Genomic DNA, 23,400 nt, shown 5'->3' on the forward strand with positions numbered 1-23,400 from the left:
ATAGCCTATCACGGCAAAAGGCAGGGATGCAAATGGCAGCCGCTACGCCATTTGCATCTCTGTCTTTTGCCGTGATAGGCTACGTAGATACTTACGTAGCCTATCACGGCTTGGCAGGGATGCAAATCCAGCAGCGGCCGGAAGATGACCCAGAGCCACTGCCACAGCTGCCACCACTGCCAGATAGGTCCGTTCTGGGGGGGATTTCGGGGGATGGGGGGGTAGTCCATTCCGCCACAGACTCCAGGGGGCCGGATTCTAAAGAATCCAGCCTCACTGGAGTCCATGGCGGAATTCTCCAACGTCCCTAGTTTGAGGAGAATATCCTAGCTGAGGAACAAGCAGGCTTTCGAAGTGGCAGATCTACAGCCAACCACTGTTTTCTATTACAAGATTTGGTGGGGAAGTATATATCACCCCCTCATCATTTTTTTTTCTTTTGCTGCATTTGTAGATCTTCGAGCAGCTTTTGATTCCATATCCAGACCCTGCCTTTGGCACAAATTGGCACTGTTAAATGTGGATTGCAAGTTGCTCAGGAGAATACAGAGGTTGTATGAGAATTCTAGTCTGCGTGTGAGAGTCACTTTGGGTGGAGACCTGTCAGATCCTATTAATGCAATAAAGGAGTACATCAGGGACTCCTATTAGCAAGTGTTTAATTTATACCTCAATGACATTGTCTCTTTCTTAGGCAGTCCAGACTTTTTCCCACCTTGTTTAAAGGGTATCAGCATCCCAGTGTCACTATGCGGACGACACTGTTCTTTTGTCACATACCCAGGTGGGAACGCGTAGGCTCCTAAGGGCTTTAAGTTCATACTGTGCTAGTGAAGCCCTACACGTTAATTATGATAAACCCAAAATTCTAATTTTTGGTAAAAGGAGGAAGAAATATCAATGGCAGCTGGATAACCAGCTGCTTGATCAAGTCAATAAGTGTAAATACCTGGGAATGACATTCAAAAGCTCAGGTCTGAACATTTGAAAACAATGGTTTTGACAGCAAATGTAACTGGTAATGCTGTCCTTCGTTTTGCAGCTGGACCAGGTGGAAAGATGGTGGGTCCTTTAATAGAGTTATATAACGGCAAATTACTACCCCAGATTCTATATGGAGCACCTGTGTGGGCCCATGCAGACATCACTCTTTTGGAATCAACACAGCATACATTTTTATCTAGAGTACTTGGAGTACCCAGATCCACTTCTAAGGTTATTGTCCAATTAGAGACAGCTTGCCGTTCCGTGGGATTGCTTGTCCAAAAAGCAGCCATTTCCTTGTGGTTAAATATAGTTTTACGGTTGGCTCCACCCTTGGCATGGTTAGCATACAAAGACATGGGGAGAGACTCTTGGGCAGATTGGAAATAAGTGTTCTCACAAACTTATTTGCTTGCAAGGGGGTATAATGGTACCTGGGAGGAGATTTCTAGAAGACTACACAATATCGATACTCAGACTTCAATGGCCACTGCTGCTGAGAGCTGTTCCAATACTCTCTATAAAAGTCTTATTTTCCCGGGTAGGGTGCCCCCCTGTTTGGCTCATATGAATTGAGATGGCTTCTGACTAAATGTAGATTGAACTCTCTGCAGCTGATGGAAGTGAAAGCATGCTATAGGGATACTGCCCAGCTGGCTGTCCCAAGATAGAGGCTATAATACACTTTCTAATGGAATGTCCTCTGTATGCAGAGCTGAGGAAGCAAGACCTTGAGTCCTTAATGGCTGAGTTCAGTCACAAATCTTCTCTAAGCACAACCTTATTACTACTGGCTGGTACAGATTACTATACGTCCTATAGGACTGGCAAGTTTGTCCAACGGGCTTGGGAGAAACGAAAATTGACAGAATTATTGTTGAATGTGGTTTCACAGACTACAACCTAGTTCATTAGATGCATCCAGTTACTGCAATAATGTAGATGACTGCATTGATAGCAAACATCTACATTATTTTTTACTATGTTTATTTTTTAAATAGTTGTATGGTTCTGCCATATATAACCTTCCTGATGCGTAAAGATTATAGTCAATTTGGTATAGGATACTACTAGATATTACTATTGGATTGGATGACTGAATACTGTCAGTGGAAGGAAACTTGCTGAATAGAACTTTCCTGCTTACTCCCTGCTGTAGCCCCTGCATCCTGAAATGTTGCTCCTGAGGTTCACAGGGAGCCGCTGGTGGAAGGAGGAAATTGGCCAAAATCAGACAGAGGAACCTTGCATGATTTTCCGCAATTTTAACTAATTCCTTCCTCGATGCTCCATCCCAAACTGTTCCAGAAAGCCCCCCCCCAATCCCCCAGGAGTGGATTTTAAGGAGTGTAGGGAGTTGCAGTGGGGGGGGGGGAAGAGAGAGAGAAAGTCCTTTTCTGCAAGCTTCCTTCCTCTCAGGGTTGTCAGTGACATATGTCAATTCTAAGCATGTTTGAGCATGTGTTACTCTAACACCACTCAGAGCTTGTGGCATCATAAATTAATTGATTGATTGATTGATCGATCGCATTTATACCCCGCCTTTTTTTCCTCTTGCAAGGAACCCAAGGTGGCTTACATTATCCTCCTCCTCTCCATTTTATCCTCACAACAACAACCCTGTGAGGTGGGTTGGGCTGAGAGTGTGTGACTGGCCCAAAGTCACCCAGTGAGCTTCCATGGTCGAGTGGGGACTAGAACCTGGATCTCCCAGATCCTAGTCCAACACTCTTGCCACTACACCACACTGGCTCTAGATAAACAAATATTGTAGCATAGCCTTTTGTAGGCTACAGTGGACTTCGTCAGATGAATTATTTCTTAACGTTGTGTGTGCTTTTCATCTGTGATTTACTGTAGGCAAATGGGTGTAAATTTCTATGTCCCCCCACCCCACAAATTTGCTATGAAAATGAGTTACGAACAAGTGTGTACATTCACTTACTTTTTCTCATATTTTCCAAACCCCTCCTATCTATAGGAAGAAAGTAGAAATTTAGGACATAAATCTTAAACCAGTTTGAATGATACACTTCAGGAGATGCTGAGGACTTTTTCAGTCACAAAACAAAGTAACCAAAATGTATTCTAATCCTCAAATAAACATTGACGGTATACGAATTCTTTTTTCCGAATAACTTTTGCAAACTGCTAAACTTACTAAGCCTGCCATTATGATATAACTTTTAATAATAGTGCCAAGAATTATATATTTCATTTTCTAGTTCTCTAAGCAAGATACAAGTAGTTTCAGGCTGCTGGGGAAAAAACAACTATACTGTTTCACACATTCCTTTCATTTATATATTCAGTTTCTAACTCAGTAACTCAATCTTTGAGAAATGCAGAAGATTGATATTCAGAGCTTTAAATAAAAATGGAGAAGATGTGTTTTAGTTTCATATTGGTCCTTATGGTAAGAAGCTTAACTGAAGGAAACCATTCCAGCTAAGAAGATAGTTATATAGGTTTTGAAAGGTATTTCTTTTTCATAGAATAATGGAATATAGATACTTGTCAGAACAGACTTAAAAATAAATTGGGCCAAGTTAAAATTTGGATTAAGATTTCTACCTCCCACTTTTCATCCTGTCCTTTCCTTTAACCCCCACCCAATCTAATTTACATTCTCATTACAGAATGCATATACAGCAACAGTCATAAATGGGACAAATTTTTGTACTGCGGCAGAAGATGCTGGCCTTATTTTATCAAAGAATTCAGTGAACACCATGGCAATCAACTGCTTCAGTGACTTTATCATCTTTCTAGGAAAGGTAAAACCCTGTTGTGATTTTATTTGTTTAACTTTTTGAAAATTTAACATTATCTCATTGATTACCAACTGAAAATTCAAGCTTTTCAATATATTGTACGACAATGGATTCAAAACACTCAAGGCTAAATTTTCCTCTCATAGAAATCAGTATTTTCCCTTATTTCAAACATCACAAGTCAATAAAATATATAGAAGTAAACTGTAATATTCATGAGTGATGCTTAGAAAAATAGGCAAGATTGAGACTTGCCTTTGAGGAAATAAGGAAATACTGTTTTGGCTGGTTTGGTCATAATGTCAAATCGTGGTTTTCTCCTTCACTTGCCCTTATACCATCCTCGTTTTTCTCTTTTGCATCATACCATAGTTTGCTTTTGCAGCTGAACTGGGGAAAATATGGTTTGTGCAAGCTGTGGTTTGATTGTGGCTTCCAATTCTGGTTTATAGGGAGACCATAGTTTCTGTACACCATAGTACGTCTGGTTCTGATGTAATGGCAAGTTATGGATTTTCACAAAATCAGGAGGAGGGAATCAGACCACACAAGGGAAGGGAGAAAGGGAGGAGACTGCACACAAGCCTGAGGTTTGTTCATGTAGTGCCAAACTATGACATTGCCAAGCATTAGAAAGTGATGATATTTTCCTCAAAATATCTAATTTAAGAAATATACAGATAGGAATAGCAAGGAAATAAAAAGATGAACGAAGGCAAGTCATCAACATGGGCTATCGTGTTATGACTGTTAATTTTGGGCTATCGTGTTATGAACAGAGAAAAGGGTTTAAATCAGCCTTTCTGTACAATCTTTTGAAAGTAATACTCTTGAAATACTAAGTGTATTTACATATTTTGTTTACCTTTGGTGAGTGAGGTCTGCAACAATGGCTTCTTCAGAAATGTAGTGTCTGCTTTTATTTTCATACAGGTGTTTGTGGTATGTTTCACAGTTTTTGGAGGCTTGATGGCATTTAACTACCACCATGAACTACATGTTTGGGTAGTTCCACTGCTGCTGGTTACTTTTTTGGCTTATCTCGTTGGTCACAGCTTTTTATCAGTATTTCAAACAATAGTGGATGTTCTATTCCTTTGCTTTGCTGTTGACATAGAAACAAATGATGGATCACCAGAGAAGCCATACTTCATGGACCAAGAATTAATGGTAAGCAGTCACAAAGGCAAAATATGAGGTTGAATCCTGAAGAAATTAAGAACATAGCTCTGCTGGATTAGGCCAAAGATCCATCTAGTCCTGCATCATGCTTCCCACAGTGGCCAACCAGGTGCCAAATTATATAATTAATATATTTAATTATATTAAATGCCATTTTCATCTCTCTTTTTTAAAATCACCATGTGACAGAAGAGTATTCATTCAAGACAGGAATTTAGCAGCCAGGATATTTCATACTGTGTATATGCTACAGATTAATCTCCTTTGATCCATACCTGGAATGGTGTGACGTAGTTAGAAAACTAGTGTGTTAGTATGAGTTGCAGTGCCCTGTTTAAGCTTTTATGAACCTAAGGGCCTAGGTTCCTAGGCCTGTTTAGACAGAAAAAAGTCCTACAACTCCCAGCAAACCCCAGCCAGCCATTTTTTTCTGTCTAAACATGCCTGGGATTGTACTCTAAGTGACTCCATTGACCATGGTGGCCAGAGTGTTGTGAAGCTCATTCCTGCTTCTGATAATGGCTCTGGTTTCTAGATTCTTGCAACTTCTTATCTCCCCAAGTAATTATTGATCACTCATGGGGAAATGGTAAACCTTAAGGAAGGCTTTCAGGAAAGTGGGTCTTAGATGCTTGACTCCCTCCGTTCCCATGATCGTTTGCACCCTGTCTCAGAATCCTTTAAGGCTGAAATCCTATATCCACTTATCTGGAAGTAAGCTGCATCGAACTCTATGGGAGTTATATCCGAGTAGGCATGTACAGGATTGCACTGTAAATAGTTCTTCCTAATAGTTTATGCAGTTCCCTTTGAATTACATCCAGCAAATAACTGAATTAATATTTAGTCCATAATTTTTCTGTTAACTGGATCATCTTTCACATAAGCATTTAATATATTGCTAGTAGACTAAGAAAGCAATCCTGTTCCCACCAGGCAGTGTCTGGGGGGCTATAGGGTAGTTCTGTTTCCTGTCTCCCTGCCCCCTGCCCACTCCTCCCTCATAGATGGTGTGCAGAGAACTGTGCTGGCTACCCTTCTGTGCTCGGAAAACACAGTGAGGAGACTGGAAGGGGGTGACTGGGGCGGCTGCCTTATGCCATTTCCTATGGCTGCCCCAGCCTCCTTCCCTCCCCCTTCGGGGTGCTGCTGCTGCAGAAATGCATAGCGGCTGGAGCGCAGAGCCACTCCTCTTCTCCCACCCTGTATTGGGTACTTGTCAGCCTCCGAGTTCGAAGACTGCTGACTATCTGGATAGGATGCACACTAAATGTAGTTTTAATCACATTTTTATAAACTCTTCCCCATGAAAGTGTATTTACTGCTGGTGTCCAACACTGCCCATTTGCAAACTATACATTTAATATGATTTTATGAGCAGTTATTTCTGTCAAGGTGTACAAACTAACAGCATTAATCCTAAACAGATGTAATTGGAAGGAAGTCCTACTTAGTTTAGCGGGACTTCCTGCTAAGTATGCTTAGGACTGCAAGCCTTCCAGTCCAATCTATATGTTTACGTGAACTAGATCCCATGAAGTTTAATAGGCCTTCCTAATAATTGTGCTTAGAACTGAACTTTTAATTATATATTTTAAATATATCCAACATCTGTTTGTGTGAGAGCATGCAAGCTTTTGAATGGAAAGCTGTGTTAACTTGAAGTCGGCCCCAAAAGAGCATATCATGCATCATTGTTTTTTGAGTCCCAACAAAGCAGCAGTACTGTTTTTATTGTTCTCTTAAGAGCAGATAGTTTACCTGCATCATCTCTGAAAACAAATCTTTTTTTGGCTCAAATCCCCCCAGTGGATTATCAATCCTAATCTATAATTGATTGCTCAAATATTATACATAATTAATCATTTTTATCATTCATTGTAGAATTTTGTGTATCAGAGCAGCAAACTTGCAGAGGAGATCAAACACAGAAATAAAAAAACCCTTTATAATAATGAATATGGCACAGAACTCCAGCCTATGGTAAGAAATAAAGGTCACACTGTAGACAGCAAATAACATGGTGTCTTGCTTTTTGCATTTCAAGTGTGTATTTTTATATTTCACATTTCTCATACTTAATTTCTGGAGAGATGTTGGGGCTGAAACCTATTTGGCCATCATGCTCTGGTAGCCCTTCTCATACTACCCAGTTCTACATCAGTGCATGCTGGTTTTGCTAATCAGTGGTGAGAATCTGTCATAGCAAAAGCACTTTGTGCATTCTCAGAGGAACTGAGTCATTGTTACTACCTACAAGGTTTATGTCTAAACTCCTGCCATTGATTACTGGCTTCTAATCCAAGTGCGGGACAAATTAAGGTCAGTATGGTTCCCCAAAATAGCAGAGTGTTAGAGTCTGATTGGGTGCCCAGATATAGAGGAAGGCCAGCACTCTAAAAACATTCATAGTTATTCAGAAGAGAGAATGTTGGCAGATTCAGCTTCTTATGTAGGAGTAAAAGCTGTACCTGCTGAAATTTTCTCTTCTATACAACTCTTAAGAGTAAGGAGTCCTGTCCTTCCTTTGTATCTGGCAACCCCAAGTTCAGACAGTTCCTTGCTCTATATGCTTGTCATACTAGCTGTCAATTTTGAGGCAGGAATGCCAGGATGTTTTTGAAGGCAAACAATTTCCATTGGGGAGAAAGGGACATTTTGTTTGTATAAATCTGGTGTAAAGCAGAACATTCTCTGGCTTCACCTTCCTGTTTGAAAGGTGTAGTGGATACACGAGAACAAAAAAAGCACGAATTTTCAGGACTATATTCTAACGTGTTCTTCCAGTTTTGGACATGCACATCCTGTTGTTCAATCTTCTCACATGATTCCATAAAAATGTGCTCGTCTTCAGCTATACTTTAGTTATTTGGGATCAAAAAGGGGGATATTCTCCTTTCCACCCACTATTGTCATGATCAAGTGTTAAAAACAACAAAAGCAGCACTGACCAGTGATGCGAAATCAGCATGTTTATGACAACTGCCCTTTTTGTTGTCCCCTTACTTTTACATGATTGTCATAAAGGTAGAGCCCAGCTGAAATATATAATTTTATCGTAGCATCTGCTTTAAATGATGGATAATAGAATATTATAAATAGTGTCTCTGTAGTATAATTGGCATTTGAGCAAAAAAAAAGGTATTGGGTGCTTCCCAAAGTAGTTTTTCTATGAGAGGTTTTACAGTAGCAGCTATATTTTTTCTGCCAAAAAATAGTTCGTGCCAGAAAAGAAAACCTGCACGTAGTGGTCGTATTTCTGGATTTTTGTTCATGTTGCAAATTGTGGCACACGTCTTTGCATGGTTTTTCATAACTTTCTGGTATATGTAAGTAATACCTTGGCCTGGCAATCTGGCATGTGTGGTTTTAAGTTTATTATGTTTATGAATGGCTATGCTTGGTTTATTCATTATGTGAATCTCTTTGCGCATTTTTGCCAAAAAAGAAAAAAAATCACACAGTAGTAGAATGCACAAAAATGTTACTGCTTTTTTGTATCACTTCATATGCTTTGAGTTACTTTACAGACCTTGTGTTACTATTATGACTAATTAACTGCATTATTTTTCCTGATTATAGACCAGAACCTGAGATGGCTCTACAGCAAAACAGCAAAGACAAAATAAAGTGAAGGTTACCAATGCTTTGAAAGAAATTATCTCTTGAATTGGTTTGTATTTTTTGCACTAGAAGAGATTATTAAACCCACTGTCATTCTGAAATGAAGTCTTCAGTACACATGGTTTTATTAAAATAGTATTTAAGGTGTTTTAATAAAATTGTATTAATAATCAACTCTCCTGTAAGTTTTGTAGCTGTATTTTGACATAATAAAAAGCTGTCTTTTTTGTGTAAGACCCCCATAAGAAAAACTATGGAGGTGACTCAGCAACCACTATATCTACAATGGAGCCTCATTTAATATCAGTGGCCTTGATAATATCTAAAAATGTGAATAATCATATGTTAGATTAAGAAGCAGCGCTGGAGAGGGACCCATGCGGTAAGGAATACATTGTGGAATTGAGTAACTAGGATTCCGGAGTAGTCATTGTTCATACATACGATGGTTCATTTAATTGCACTTCTTTGTGGAAAAATTAATGCATTTCCTAAACTAACAAATCTGTAGAAGTCTTGAAGATGCTTTTTCAGGCAATTGCATCTTCCAAAGGAGAATCACTGATCACTCAGGAAGGTAAATCTTTAATAATGAAGACCAAAAGTTTGGAAATATGTGCTCTATGCTTTCCTTTTCCTTTGGTAGTATTTATGGGAGCAAAGCCTCTGTACTAGACATTTTTATAGGTGCTGTTCAGGAGCAACTGAACTAGGTATGTGATGTACTGGAGTATATTGCCATAAGAAATACCTTTTCTCTGTGTGCATTAAAACAGTCTTACCCTCTACTATTACAATTAAGAGAGCAATCCGATGGCCACTAGACACTTTGTAGAGGGCTATAGGATTTTTTGGTTTACTGGCTTTGAGCTTGTAGACAGCACTCCAAGCTCAGACCCAGGAAACCGCACTCCCCACCCCTTCCCCGTAGTCGGCATGGTTCTTTCCGTGCCTCCGCCATCTCTGTGGTTGTAAATGGAGCACAGAGAGGGTGAAAAGGGAGTGTTCCCGGGAGTGGGAAGAAGAGGAGACCATGGAAGCTTTGTGAGGAAGCTTCTTACGTGCTGCGCAGCCTCCCCTCCCCCTCCCTGAAGTTCTCCAGTGAGACAGCCAAAATTGGCTGTCTAGCCACAAAAGCAGGACAGAGTGTGGAGGAGAGAATCCTGTCCATGTTCAACCCACCCTGCATAGGATAGTCGGCCGCCTCCGACTTCAGAGGCAGCCGACTATCACAATAAGTTTGCACCCTAAAATACTAATATACAATATTGTGTGATATACACAACATTGGCCACAACCCAGTGAAACCCTTTATACATGTGCATAGGGCAGCTGCTCTCTTAAACAACAGAGCTCCCCCCCCCCTTTTCTAAGCAATACAATCTTCCATGGCACCATATTTTCCTTTCATTTTAAATCTCCTTTGAGTTTTCTGGGTATAATACAGAAAAGTGGAAAACATAAGCCAAACTGTGCATGTAAATTATTCCTTTCACTCGATTCTGGTTTGTTAAAAAGGTTTCACTGTTAAAACTGGTAAGCAGCAAAGTAGAATCAACATTAGAGCATTACTATTTCCTATCTCTAGCCAACTATTATGTTGAAAAGCAAGGAATACATTTTGGATAAGCTAAACAAGGGAATAGTTGTAAGTGATTTGCTAAAGCAACAGAAAATATTGAAATGAAAAAGCAAGGCATAGGTGAAATCCTGTTCAGTGTAGATATTGAAGGCACCTTATGAATTCCTAAGGGATTTGACAAGGGAGAAGAGATCCAGTCATAATAAAGTCTGAAGATAATTATCGAAGGCAGTATATGTTTAAACCATCCTTATTTCCAGCTTGTCTTTGAAAACCTGCAAAGACGGATATTCCATAGAAGAGTTCAGGATGGCTAGTTTCAAAATCGAATCAATAACATAAATGAAAAACCACAATAAGAACCCAGTACATTTGTATACTATTAATGTGGTTGAGTTCAAAGATTGGCGATTGGATCTCAGAAATCCCAAGGTAGTAATTCCCACCATCTTTGGTGGTGAGTGATATTTATAACTTGGGAGAAAATAGCCTCTCAGACTGCAGAAATTCTGCGTTTTTATCTGTACTACTTCATGGATTAGTTATGTATTCATCATTGTTGCATGCCATCAGCTAGCTACCTTATTCTAACTAAAGGTGAACCACTATTGCACATAACCCACTACAAAAGATTTGACAGTTCCTTAAAGTCAGCATGCTACATTCCTATTCACACTGAAAAATGCACAACTGAATTCTGACTAGAAGGGGGCAGGGAGGCAATCTTTGTCAATTCCCCGTTTGCCCTGCATCATTTTGCATACTCTGCTGGGGCGTCCTCAGCCCTCCGAAGGAGCTTTTCAGGAGGCATAGGGCTGCAGGGGAAAGGAAGAATCGCAAAGACCACCTCCATTCTCCCTCTAGCACAAGCACTTTGCTACCAGTACTCTGGATCCATCCCATTATTTCCTTGCTAATGTAATTGTACTCACCTTTGTAGGCTAATGAAGAGTGAAGCTAGTATTTTCTGACAGGCAACTTGTCTCCTAATCAGCTGTGAAACTAGTATTTCACTTCATCATCAGGCGTTGGCTGCAATCCCAAAAATACTTGCTAGGAAGCAAGTTCTACTGAACCCAGCAGTAGCTACTTATGAGATTACATGTATACTGTTGGGATGTAAGTTAACTTGCCTAGTTTTTGATCTTGTTTCAATGTCCTAGGGTGGCAATCTTCACCTTTTACTATCAGACAGCTAATACTTTGACATGTTTGCTAGAATACCTAGAAAATAGTTTCTGCAACTGTCATTTGTATTTAATAACACAAGTTATTGCATGCCTTCAAGAAAACAACATTTATTTATAAAAAATACAACAAGATCAGTTTATGATGAGAAATGTGGCAATAAATACAATTCAAAGAAAAGGCAATTCTACATGGATACATTATGGCACAGAAAATAAAAGTCAACGCACCATCAAAACATGGAAACTTCTGTGGGCTCAGAACTTTACACAAGCTCCCTTTTAAGAAAGACAGCTCTTTCAATAAGTTTGGTCAATTTTGACATTGGAATTGAACACACACAATCACAAATGTACATTTATTATGTCTACTGTGACTTTAGAGGTTAGCAAGCAAGTACTTATGAAACAAACAAAACAATCTTTTAAGTAATAAGCCCCAACCTCCATTTTGGTGGCATAGTCCACAATTAATATTACTCACAAAAGTCTTTTACAGTTTTCCACAGAATGGAGCTGTAAATTTTTTAAGTTTTTAAAAAAAGAAAAGGAAAGGCTTGGTATGGTATGTAAGATGCCTACTTCAGAACATGATTGTAAAAAATGCATAGTTTTTTTTATTAAAAGACTTGGCTGTATAAGAGAACTCCCCTTTCACAGTATTCCTTTTTACTTCATATGCAGTTATTGGTTATGCTGTAGACTGCAACTGTTACAGCACTAAAGGCAACTAGAGAGGGACAGGGCAGAGAAAGGAAAAAGGAATGTTATGTAAGGCAATATTTCCTTAGGTACATGAAGCATAATGTGTAAAGAAGACGGATAACAATTCCACAAGGCTAGTTTCGTTTTTAATGAATAAAATAATAAACTAATACTGAGCTTTTGAGGCAAATCTAATAATCAATGCCTTGGTCACTGTACTGACCGTGGTAATCTCTCTGATATTCATCCTGGTATTCGCCGTGGTATTCATCTGGATATTCTGCCTGATAATCACTATCACTGATTTCTGACCCATTAGTTCCTGTTCCTTGGCTCCCATTATGAATGACAGGTTCTGTTGGTGCAGCACAATACTTAGGGTCGTACACTTGCCGTCCAAGCCCATACACACTCATCCCCTTCTGGGAAGCCACTTTGTTGGTGCCCATTTGTAGTGAAATAGTAGTGTTGTCCATGGGTTGTAATGTGAGCTTCTGGTCATAAATGTCTCTTCTCGTCCCTGGTGCAAGCATTCCCGCCTAAAAACAAATGTTTCTTTCAAGACAGTTTGAACAAAATAACCAGTTTCAGGGATTTTAAATAATTACTAACAATGAATGGTGGCAGGAGGATACATGTGAATTAAAATTTGCCAGACACTAAGCTGCACAGTGTGAAAGTAGTCGAAGTGAGATTCAACAAGCAAGACTCTGATGAGATATACTTCCCATCCCTTTGCAGAAATGTGAATGCAGTGAATCATACTATGGGGAAGATGCCGTGGGTGTGTATTGAGGATCTCTATCATTTTGTACTTGCAAAGATTAAAACAGGCTTCAACAATTCTGCTCACCATGATGAGTGTGGCGCCACATTCTAGTGAGCATGATGAGCAGGCAAACAGCTCCCAATTTTGAACCTGCACAGAGGTGGGCAAAGATCACCCTAGCGCTTGCTCAGAGCACCTTCCAGTAGTAGCACCCAATGAAACACTCTCTGCTGACCCCTCAGGAAAGGCTGGCTGGGGATGGGATGTTGGGCACCAGTACAGGAATGTGTTCAGAGCACCTTCTAGGACTGGAGCCCAACCAGCTTCTCTCTTCACTGTCCCTTCCCTCAGGAAAGGTTGGTTGCTGCTGTGTGAAGGTACTAGGGAAGCCTTTTCAAAGCTGGTGCTCACCAGATGTTTTGGATTACAACTCCCACCATCCCTCACCATTGGTCATGCTGATGGGAGTTGTAGTCCAGAACTTCTGGAGGGCAGCACGTGGGGAAAGGCTGCACTAGGGGCAGCTTCAAGCAGTGGCACTGAAACCGGCGGGTCCCCTTGTGTGAGTGAGATGAGGGTCTAGGGGAGGCTGACAAAAAGGATTTGACCCCTGATTAAAAGCAATCTTAATTTCCTTGTCCTGGTGATTAAAACAGTGATTAAAAGATTTGATCAAACTCTGTTGCTCTAGTCCCCTTGGTTATTCCATGTAAAACACACACTAGGAAGATACAAGTTTTCAGAGTGCTCTGCTCTTCCCTGAGATCCAACTGAAAGACTAGGTATGCATGACACGCCAACCAACAATGGTTTGTTTTCCTGAACAAACCATCATTGGATAGCATGGTGTATGAACCCTGACTGTGCTTCTCAGGGTGAGTTGTTTGTCGTCTACCAGCCTATCATGGGTAAAGGGCATTGGGCATGGAGCCGCTTGGGAAGAGCAGTAGCAACCCCTGCTGTTCTTGCCCAGCGGGGCGGCAATCACCATTCGCGAACACGGCCAAGCTGCTACCCATATCCCTTTCCCCTATCCAGTGATAGCCCCTCCAATGGTGCCCAAATGGCATCATGAAAAGCTGTCACACACACCCCTTCAGCCCTCTTCCCGGGACTCTCACCCCTCCCCATGCTGGGCACCCTGCGTCTTCAGTAGAACTGGGGTGCTTTCTCATCACCCCATAGAGATCGCTGTCTCTGCCTTGCTTTTGACAGCTGTCACTTTTGACAGCTGACAGCAACAAAGCAGAGCCAGTGATCGCGGGGCTGGATACTGTCTCTCCCTGCTTGCAACCTTGCATGTTTGGGCAACATGCAGGGTGCAAGTGGAGGGAAGCCAAGATCTTTTGGTTTCCCGCTGCTGCACACCAGCAGAGCAGCAGGAAATCGAAGGAAAACAAAATTCAAAAGAACCTATTTGCATACATTCACAGGTTAAGGGAAAGTGCGGGAAAAGTTTCCTGGCTCCATTTTTGCACAAAAACTGGATCGAGATTTTTTTTAGAGGGACCCGATCCTGATTACAAGTGGAGCTAGGGAGGGGGACTTGGCAGCAGGCAAGACGGGTCTGCCACCAGGTCCCCTGGGATGAGGGGTGGAGGACTGAGGGTGAGGGAGAAGACCACTGGGCAAACAGCCCCCCACGGTGGGTTGTTTGCCTGTTTGTGTGTTGGGCGCGCCAACCACTCAGGGTAGGTTGTTCACAAAACAACCCACCCTGTGTGGCTAGTCACCCACCATGGGTTAACGTGACGTGTGAACCCACCCCAAAGCTAAACATGGATTTGGACTTAACAACCTTGTAACATTTTGTTCACCCAGCAAAGTCTGAAACAGCATTAAATAGGATAGCAGAATCTAGAATCTTTAACATGACAGAATAACTTGCTTACCTGACTGGCCCCTTTATTAGTACCCATCTGCAGGCTAATTGTTGTCTGGTCAAAGGGTTTATCAGTTTGCATCTTTGGATCATAGAGGTGTCTCCTAGTCCCATAGGCAGTCATGCCTGCCTGGCTGGCACATTTGTTGGTTCCCATCTACAAATACAAAAGGTTTGGGAATGTTTTACTTAGAGCAAATTACTCAAAACTGAACAATGTTAATTAATAAGAACAATATACTATACTTCGGGCTGGTCTAAAAGTTACATTCATCACATGGCAGACTGAATAGTGTCTGAGCAGCAGCTGCTCCATGTGACTAGGATAGCTTGCAACAGGGACTCCATCTACTGCAGGGTGTGTGCTTGCAGGGGTGGGGGGTGAACATCATGTTAACCTGTAAACCAGGCCTATGACGGATCAAACAGCATTCTGCTATGGCCCCTCATCTTTTTCCTTGTGCGCACATATAAAGGAGTTCAGTAACTACTTATCTTGTGCCTGTTGCCATGGATTTGAACTCACAGAACCCCACTCCATCTTTTGCCTGGATGAAAGCTCCCTCCGCCCTTCAGCCAGTGCAGAAAGAACTGTGCCGGCTGCCTCTCCAAGGTCACAAATGCAACCTCAGAGTGGAGGGAAAGGAGGCGGTTCTGTGAGTGAGGAGGAGAGGAACTAGGGAGGCTGGCTTACGAAGAATCCTCTGGCCTCCCCAGCCTTCTTCCCTCCCACTCTGCAGAGCCACAGCTAAATGGGCAAGAAAACCCATCTAGCAAAGATCACCTTCATGCTCCTCCCAGTCTGCATGGGATGCCCATTGGCCTCTGAGTTCGGAGGCTGACGGGCATCCCGATAGGAATGCACCCTCATTTTAATAAGCATAAACAGTTGTCCATTATATCTTAAAAGCTTTCCCTGAATACTGATTTAGTGAACTTTACCTTTTCTGCTTACCTGCAAACCAATCACACTTTGTCCAGCCTTGAGCTTTCCTGCATCAAAACTTCTTGCTTGTTTTTCTGCATATTTAACACCAATATCAATTGTAGTATGAAAGCCTTTGGTTTTTGCCTAGATAAAGAATAAAATGGCACTAAGTGTTTCTAGTGTACTATTCACCACTAGAATACTGTAGCATAAATATATCCAGCTTTTCTATTACCCGCCTTTTGGTTATCCTTGAATTAACAATTCTGTAGCAAGACTGTTTGTTTTTAAACCAGTGAGTAGATCCTTGATTGTGGAGTTTTGAGAGCTAGCAATTTTGCAACAGAGTGGAAAGCATGGATGAAATCCCACAACACTTGTGCAGAGGTCTAGAGTTTCACCAAGTTTAATCTAAGACAGTTCTTGGTTGGGTGAAAGACTCAATCCATGGAATTTCATGGCACACCTATTACAAACATTCCATAGTTGAAGAGAAGGGAGGGGTCATTTTGGATACCAAATGGTGTAAGAACTGTAAAGGATTTTCTGTTCTTTACTAAAAGGTACTATAAAATTGTTAATAATTATGTCATTCATCGGGCATGAACCGAAGTAGGTCATTGTTATGCATTAGACTCCACATATCAATATGGACTTACCAGACCTGCTAGTGCCACTAGTGATGTCTGAACCTGAGTCATATTTCCATTCTCAAATAGATCATTTGCTTCAAAAATATCATGTGGTTTCATGCCATATTGTTGTATGGCTTTGATAAAATTTCCAATGTTCTCCAGCTAAAATTAAACAAATACAGAAAATCACACTCTTAGGACTTCTTAATATTTCTGTTTAGTTAAAATGGAACTAAATGTTACATGGAAATGTATGTAATAACCCAGGGTGTATCCTTTTGTTAGAAAAAAGCCAGAGTGGGGGGTAATTTGCAGTGGAGAAGTGGTAGGGGCAGGGTGCTTAACCCTGTCCTTGCTCATCCCGCTCTTGATCCTGTTTTTCTTCTTTTTAAAAGGCTGTTGAAGTTCTTCTGTTACATATTTGAATATAATGCATAGTTAGGTCCTTAGGTTCAAGATGGTTTTAAGCACTTGAAGAAAGAGCTCCCTGCCTTAAAGCTTCAAATGAAATCTATCAACAGGGCACAACAAGAATTGAGGCTGATGGTCCTCTGATGACTAGCACACACTGGCCCGGTTTGGACATCATAGACATTATTGGGATTGAGCAGTGTGCATGTGCACACTGCCTGATTGCTCCAGCTTGACTCCTCCTGCAAATGGGAGTGGCTAAACAAACCACAGACCATCTCTCCGTGGTTTGTTTATTGTGATGTTTAAACCAGGAACTCTTGCTTATCTAACCTCAAACAAGCCAGGGTCATAAGACTCTGGCTTGTTTGGAGAGAGACAAGTCAGAACTCCCGATATGAACATCACGATAAACAAATCACAGTGTGTAGTTTCTTTAGCCGCTCTTGCTTGCAGGAGGATCCAAGCGGGAGTGATCGGGCAGCATGCACAAACACGCTGCTCATAAGCAATAAGCCAAGATCTTCTGAAACACTGGCTTATAACTGCATCTGAACCCAGCCACTGTCATGATATGCAGTTTTATTTTATTCAGATTTGCTAAACTGGATCAATGCAATGTAAAAACTATTCCAGTCCTTGAGTAGTACATGTCAGCAATTGTTTAAATCCAGTTTTCAAAATGTGAGACAAACTTCCCCGAGAAGGCACAAGCTCTTCCATGACCCCTCCTGCCTTAGTGCCTATTTGAAATTTCATTGTATTGGGCAGGGTGTGTATCCATTTAATCCTTCCTGATTAGTGTAACATGGTTCATTGCCCTATTTCTTAATCTGTCTAGCAGTGCTAGAAGCCAATGGGGGAAACAACTTATTTAGAAAGGGGCAAGTTATTTTCTTGCAGTTCCATGGGGCCCCTTATTTGAAAAGTAAATACAGCATATCAGATTCCTTAGGCTATGAAAAACTGGGTGTGTGTATAGCTCTAACAAGGGAAAGAAAAATGGAGGGGCAGCTGCAAAGAAGTAGATATTTCTCCAAGCCTGAGAAAATTCTAAACAAAATTTCTACAATAATTGTCTATCTCCTCTACTTCTATTCTACTATCTCCTCTACAGGCTTCCAGGTGCAGTACCTTTAATAGTATCCTCATTGTAAAAAATAATAATAAATGTCCTTTGCTTAATCATCAATATTTTAACTGGTGAACAATTTACGTCCGCCCAAAAATAAATCTTTAAAGGATAACTTGCTGATAATCACTGTCCATTAAGTTTTCATGCATGTATTTTGTCTCTCATTCAAAGAGAGAAACAACTTTGAACACATAATTGAAATCAGTATTTGTTTACCTGATGCCAGTTCAGTTTGGACTGATTGATTTTCTTTACTGATCCTGGCTGAAGTTTGTTGATAAGCCTGTGAAAATGGTTAAATAAAGAGGCTTAGTTTATTTTTATACATAGCCATCACCTATTTTAATGTTCACTTTGCAGCACTTCTAATGCCCAGATCAGAAGAACTTGTTTATTTTTCATTTGCACACACAGCTTATTTAGGGGGCAGTTTGCATAATAAACAGCCTCTAACAGTTTCAGTGGACTGTACCACTTTAGGATGAATTTGGGTTATTTATCTGAACACTCTCCTCTGAAGGAGGAAAACATCTCCCTGTATGTAGAAACAAGTACGTCAGGAAAAAGACTTTGCCCTGCCTTTTTGCTGACAACCTATTTTTCTATGTGCATTCATGGGAGACCATGAAAACAAACAACTATCTGCAGCATGAAGTGGGATAATCCAGGAAAAGCTTTATCATGCAAGTCTTCTGATTGTATAAGTGGCCTTTAGGGTGGCTACTCTAACAGGTGGCTACTCTGCAATGTATAAAATTCTTAGAAATATTAACAATGTCTAAACCTCTTCCACACTTTATAAACAAAATACTGGCCCAAAGAGCTACTTTACCTATGCCAAGTGATTTTTCTCTCTTCTTGTCTTAACAACATCCTATAGCACATCACAAACTACTTTTGAAAGCCTCCATAATTTCAAAAGCAGTTTGCTACGTACCATGAAGGGCTACTGTTCGAGAATCAGAAACCAAAAGCCTCCTTAGATATGCGGAACAAGTTAAATGGTTATTTGGATCCCAGCATTGTATCTGAAATGAAGATACTTACGTTGTATATCTGATTTAGGCCAAACCAGAAATGATGGGAGAACTACATACATTTTATGCACATGTCTCCCCCGGTCACATATACATCAGAAGTGGGGAGAGGGATGGGGGGTCTACAGGCAAAGGACTGTGTGAGGGTGAGCAAAACCCACTCTGCACTCCTGCCTTATCTCACTGCACTCTGTTGCTTTGAGCAGCTTTCTCTGTGCTTGGCTTGATTCTGGAAAAATTAAAGCAGCAGTGCACAAAAATGGAGAAGGGGGGGTTGGCTTCTTTCCCCCATGTGCTCCTTTTTGTATGAACAGTAGACCTACCCCACCTTTATATGTGAATGGGGCAGACACATGCACAGCTGCACCCATTACGTCTACATTTGGCCTTTAGGAACAGGGAAAAACTGGTTTAGAAAGACGGCATGTAACTCCTATTACAATAAGCAAAATAAGAATTACAACCCTCAGTGCTGGAAATGTACTAAAGGTCAAGGTGATCTCTGTTACATGCAGCAGACATGCCCCATTGCAAAAATATTTTTGAGAAAGATAAACATTATAACTGAAAAATGCTAGTTTATACTATAAGATTGGATCAATTAATTTTCCTTTTAATTTATATCCCAAACTCTGTATTTAAAAAAGCATTATGACCTTATGATACTACCTGCTAATTTACTATATGTAAAATGTTGGAAGTTTCCTAAAATTCCAGACTTAAAAGAATGTACAGCAATAGGATTTTGTAGCAATGGCCAAGCTTACAAAAGAAAATTGGCAAAAATGTGATAATTTCACAGTCAATTGGTTACTGTTTACTGAATTTCATAGAACTAATTTAATAATGCCAGGTGTACATCTATGTTTTAAGAGGATTTGATTGAATAAACTGTTATACTTTTGTTCTTAAATGTATTTTCTTTATCATCTGTAGATACCCCCGTGTTGTGAAAATTGTATAAAATTAAAAGGAAAAAAGAAAGCATCAACCAACTTTGCTTGGTGAAGCTAGCATCTTCATTATTCTGCAACTCCTGTGCTTTGGGAGAAAAAGATTCTGGTGGAATGTCCCCCCACCCCACCCCAGTTTTTGTCTAGAAGTGGTGGTGCCAGTGGCACTACCACTTTTTTGTTTGCCTTCCTATTTGAAGAGTAAGAGAAAGGCAGAGAGAGAAAAAAATAAGGAGTAACCAGATATAAAGGAGGATTGTATTCCTTTACCTTTAAGAGTTGTGTAAAATGTATTTTCATAGGTGCAGTTTTCCACCGTTGCAAGGACAGCTGCACTTTCCAACATTACCACGTTTATTTAACTATTTAAAATACTGGCGCCCTGCCCTCCTTTGCACATGATTACTCTAAAGAAAGGATGAGAAAATTTGATATGTCTGGTTCAAAAAATTGTCAAAGTGGGTACTAGGGTTAAATATGAATCCTGGGTCTGAAAAGATTTGTGGCTACTGGTCTAGAACAGAGGGAATCTGCCTAAGATAAAATAAAAAAATATATACTGCTTACTCGCAGAGTATGATGCCATCCTTTAAACCCAACTGAAAGTTGGCCCCAATGCTCATGCCAGTAACTTCTTCAATCCAGTTGCGGAGATCTTCTTCTATCTGTGGATCATATTTCAAAGCAATCTGCAAAACAAAATAATTACATGGATTCAACAGTGTCCTTTCTCCAGTTGTAATAATGATAACTTCACATTTGATTAGGGTATTTTGTGAAAATATCTAAAAATGGATCCATCTTATCTCAAGCATCAGTTTCATCAATTTGCATAGCATCAAATAGCTAAATATTTCAGAAGCTTTATCTAAAGACATATGATCATTTTCAGCTCCTCAAATAAGCAATTTTAAAAAATGATATGATCCCTGACAAGGTATTTCCACTTATAAGCATACTCTGCTCATGGAAGCAGCCACTACAGTTCTGCATAACCCCCCTGAAATGTCACACTATCCTCATTAGTAGACCACTTGCATCCGGTGCCAAATTCATACATCACAGCTGATCCATAATGTATGAATTGACATTTAGACTGAACAGCCATAACACTATAGCAATAGTAAACAATTAAAAAAATAAAACACAGTACTTTCAAACATTCCAATCCCAAATTCAAAACCATTTCTCCATTATATCAACCAAGTAAAATGTAAATCTCCTGGACATAAGGAAGAGGGAAAGGAAGAATGTTTGGTGCAAGGTACAGCAGAGAAAGCAATTAAGGACACAATCCTATGTATGTTTGGACAGAAAAAGACCTACAACTTGCAGCATTCCTCAGGAAGGAATTTCTATTTTATTCCTGTAGTCACGCTAGTATGACATGAGTTAAAGGCACAATCCTATGCACCTTTAGAGTGAGAAAAGCCCTACAACTCCCAGAATCCCCTAGCCAGCATGGCTAGCTGGGGCATGCTGAAAATTGTAGACCTTTTTCTCTCTCTAAACATGCATAGGATTGCACATTAAGTGAGTTTAAAATGTAAAACTCTGCACATGTGTGGAATCTTTAAAAAAATTGACAGTAATAATAAATTATTATTACTGTCAATAATAATGACAGTAATAATAATTATTACTGTCAATATTTGACAGTATTTGACATTTGCTAGAGCAGTAAATTATTATTACTGCTCTAGCATCAGGAATGTAGCAGCTGTACAGTGTGGGCAGTATACCTGTCATTTGAAGTGAAGAGATGCATTTTAAGATATAAAGGGGGCTATCAGATTATTACATCTAGCATCCAAAATTGCTTAGCGACACTACTGTAAGCTAGTGCCTTATGTGTGTGTGCATGTGTGTCTGTCTGTGGGATCTGTGAGTGTGGATGAGGAGCCCAGTTGACTTCTTGTATTGACCTTGTCCACTGATGGCATGTGGCCCATGGAGGATTAGCCACAAGGGGATGCAGCACTCAGGCTGAAGGGGAAAAAAAGGTTCCCCACCCCTGCACTCATCTGCACTCAAAGGCAAAAGGAAACGATTGCACTGTACTTCATAAGTGACAGCATACATATATTTTTTGGAAAGGATGTCACGGATGTGTTTAAGAACTGAAGAAATATGCAGTTTAAGGCTGGAGACAGATGACAATCTTTTTGTTTCAGAGTTAGATCTACTATTGCTTGTAGCGTGTACACTATTTTTTCTATGCCATCATCACCTCTGGTCAAACAGGTTTCTGTAGTGCTTCAAAAACTTAAAAAAAAAAAAACTTTCTGACTATGGATGATAGTAGGACAAAAGTATGTACACTATGGGCAATGTCAGTGTGGAGATGGACACTGTAGTCAGGGATGCCTCTATCATACCAGCTGAAAAAATATTGCCAGTGCCCTATTTAACATTGCACAGAATTGACCAGAAGTCATAGGCCCTTCAAAGAAGCTGATTTGGAAATGTGTACAAGAACAGATTATAAGTAGTATTCTTCCTCAGTAATATTTTTGTTTGTTTGTTTGTTTCTTAACAGCAACAGCTATTGCAATAATTTACCAAACTTATTTCAGTCCACAAGAAACACAATACCAAGTCTGGTTTCCCATATTCAAGAAACATAAGCAGAGTAATGGAAGATTAGCTAACATTTAGAATTCTATGTTTTACATGTTGTGTAATGAAGTTACATTCTTTAGCAAAGGCCAATGGGAACATAGCTAGAATTAGTTATCATTGACAAAAAAAATGAGAACCTCCCAATATAGTGCAAAGAAAGGGAAATGGTACCATTACTTTTCAATACCCTTCCTTTATTGTTCAGTTGTTACTTTTACTCTTTGGCAAAACTGTTGTCAGCTCAATATTCATAACTTGTTACTTCTGGTATCCAGGCTTATGAGCCATTTGCAGTTACTCAGCTGGCTGCCTGCAATTATATGTTCCAGACCTAATTGAAACATATGCATAAATATGAATAGGAAAATGAGATTACATGCCCTACCAAAGGAACTTCAAATACAAGCATGAATCCTGGCTTGTTAGTTTGAATAATTTCACACACGGAAAATGATTCTTTTTCACTGGAAGCCTGTTATATTAAGAAATACATTTTAAACTCTTGAAGATTTGTTGCTCCTTAACATACTTTATAGCATTTAATAAGCAGAGTAGCTGATGGGTAGTAAAAGGGTAATTTTTCCCTACTCCTTCAATAAACATTTGTTTTCACTGTGGTGATTCTAAGGATCCTTACAGAGGAGGCTTCTACTGTGTAATCTCACTACTTCAAACATGAAAATTTACGATGGGTCCAGATGTTGCTGTCTTCTATTTGTAACTCTCCCATGATTTTCTACCACTTCTTCCATATTTTTTCTTACCACAAAAATCCATTAAGAAGGAAAGATGGAATAGCTGCACAATGCCTTTTGGTTGGTAGTGCTAGGAGCCATCTGTCTGGAAGCATCCTAGGTTGCATTAATAATTGTGGTAAGGCTTCAGTCTTATCCAGACTTACCTGGGAATAAGTCCTATTGAACTCAATTGGACTTATAACTGAGTAAGTACACACAACATTGAGCTGTAAGAGAAGTAGGGACTATAATC

General features: G+C 40.0%; 2 protein-coding genes across 2 annotated transcripts in view; one reads left to right on the forward strand and one right to left on the reverse strand.

Annotated features, from left to right (window-relative positions):
* SLC44A3 (solute carrier family 44 member 3) overlaps nt 1-8,971 on the forward strand; it is a 62,048-nt gene extending 53,077 nt beyond the window's left edge. The window contains exons 13-16 of the mRNA XM_084851833.1: nt 3,624-3,761; nt 4,692-4,928; nt 6,825-6,923; nt 8,523-8,971. Coding sequence (XP_084707959.1) covers nt 3,624-3,761; nt 4,692-4,928; nt 6,825-6,923; nt 8,523-8,534 — 486 coding nt within the window. The 3' untranslated portion in view covers nt 8,535-8,971. The remainder of the gene's footprint in view (nt 1-3,623; nt 3,762-4,691; nt 4,929-6,824; nt 6,924-8,522) is intronic.
* Nucleotides 8,972-11,384: 2,413 nt separating this feature from the next.
* CNN3 (calponin 3) overlaps nt 11,385-23,400 on the reverse strand; it is a 44,197-nt gene continuing 32,181 nt past the window's right edge. Inside the window, exons 2-7 of the mRNA XM_084851834.1 lie at nt 20,356-20,477; nt 18,015-18,081; nt 16,277-16,414; nt 15,645-15,761; nt 14,700-14,846; nt 11,385-12,577 (exon numbers count right to left, since the gene is read on the reverse strand). Coding sequence (XP_084707960.1) covers nt 12,230-12,577; nt 14,700-14,846; nt 15,645-15,761; nt 16,277-16,414; nt 18,015-18,081; nt 20,356-20,477 — 939 coding nt within the window. The 3' untranslated portion in view covers nt 11,385-12,229. The remainder of the gene's footprint in view (nt 12,578-14,699; nt 14,847-15,644; nt 15,762-16,276; nt 16,415-18,014; nt 18,082-20,355; nt 20,478-23,400) is intronic.

This window comes from Heloderma suspectum, chromosome 4, assembly GCF_057233095.1.
Source record: "Heloderma suspectum isolate Gila_16-S chromosome 4, 16-S_ref, whole genome shotgun sequence".
In the NCBI taxonomy this organism is placed as follows: domain Eukaryota; kingdom Metazoa; phylum Chordata; class Lepidosauria; order Squamata; family Helodermatidae; genus Heloderma; species Heloderma suspectum.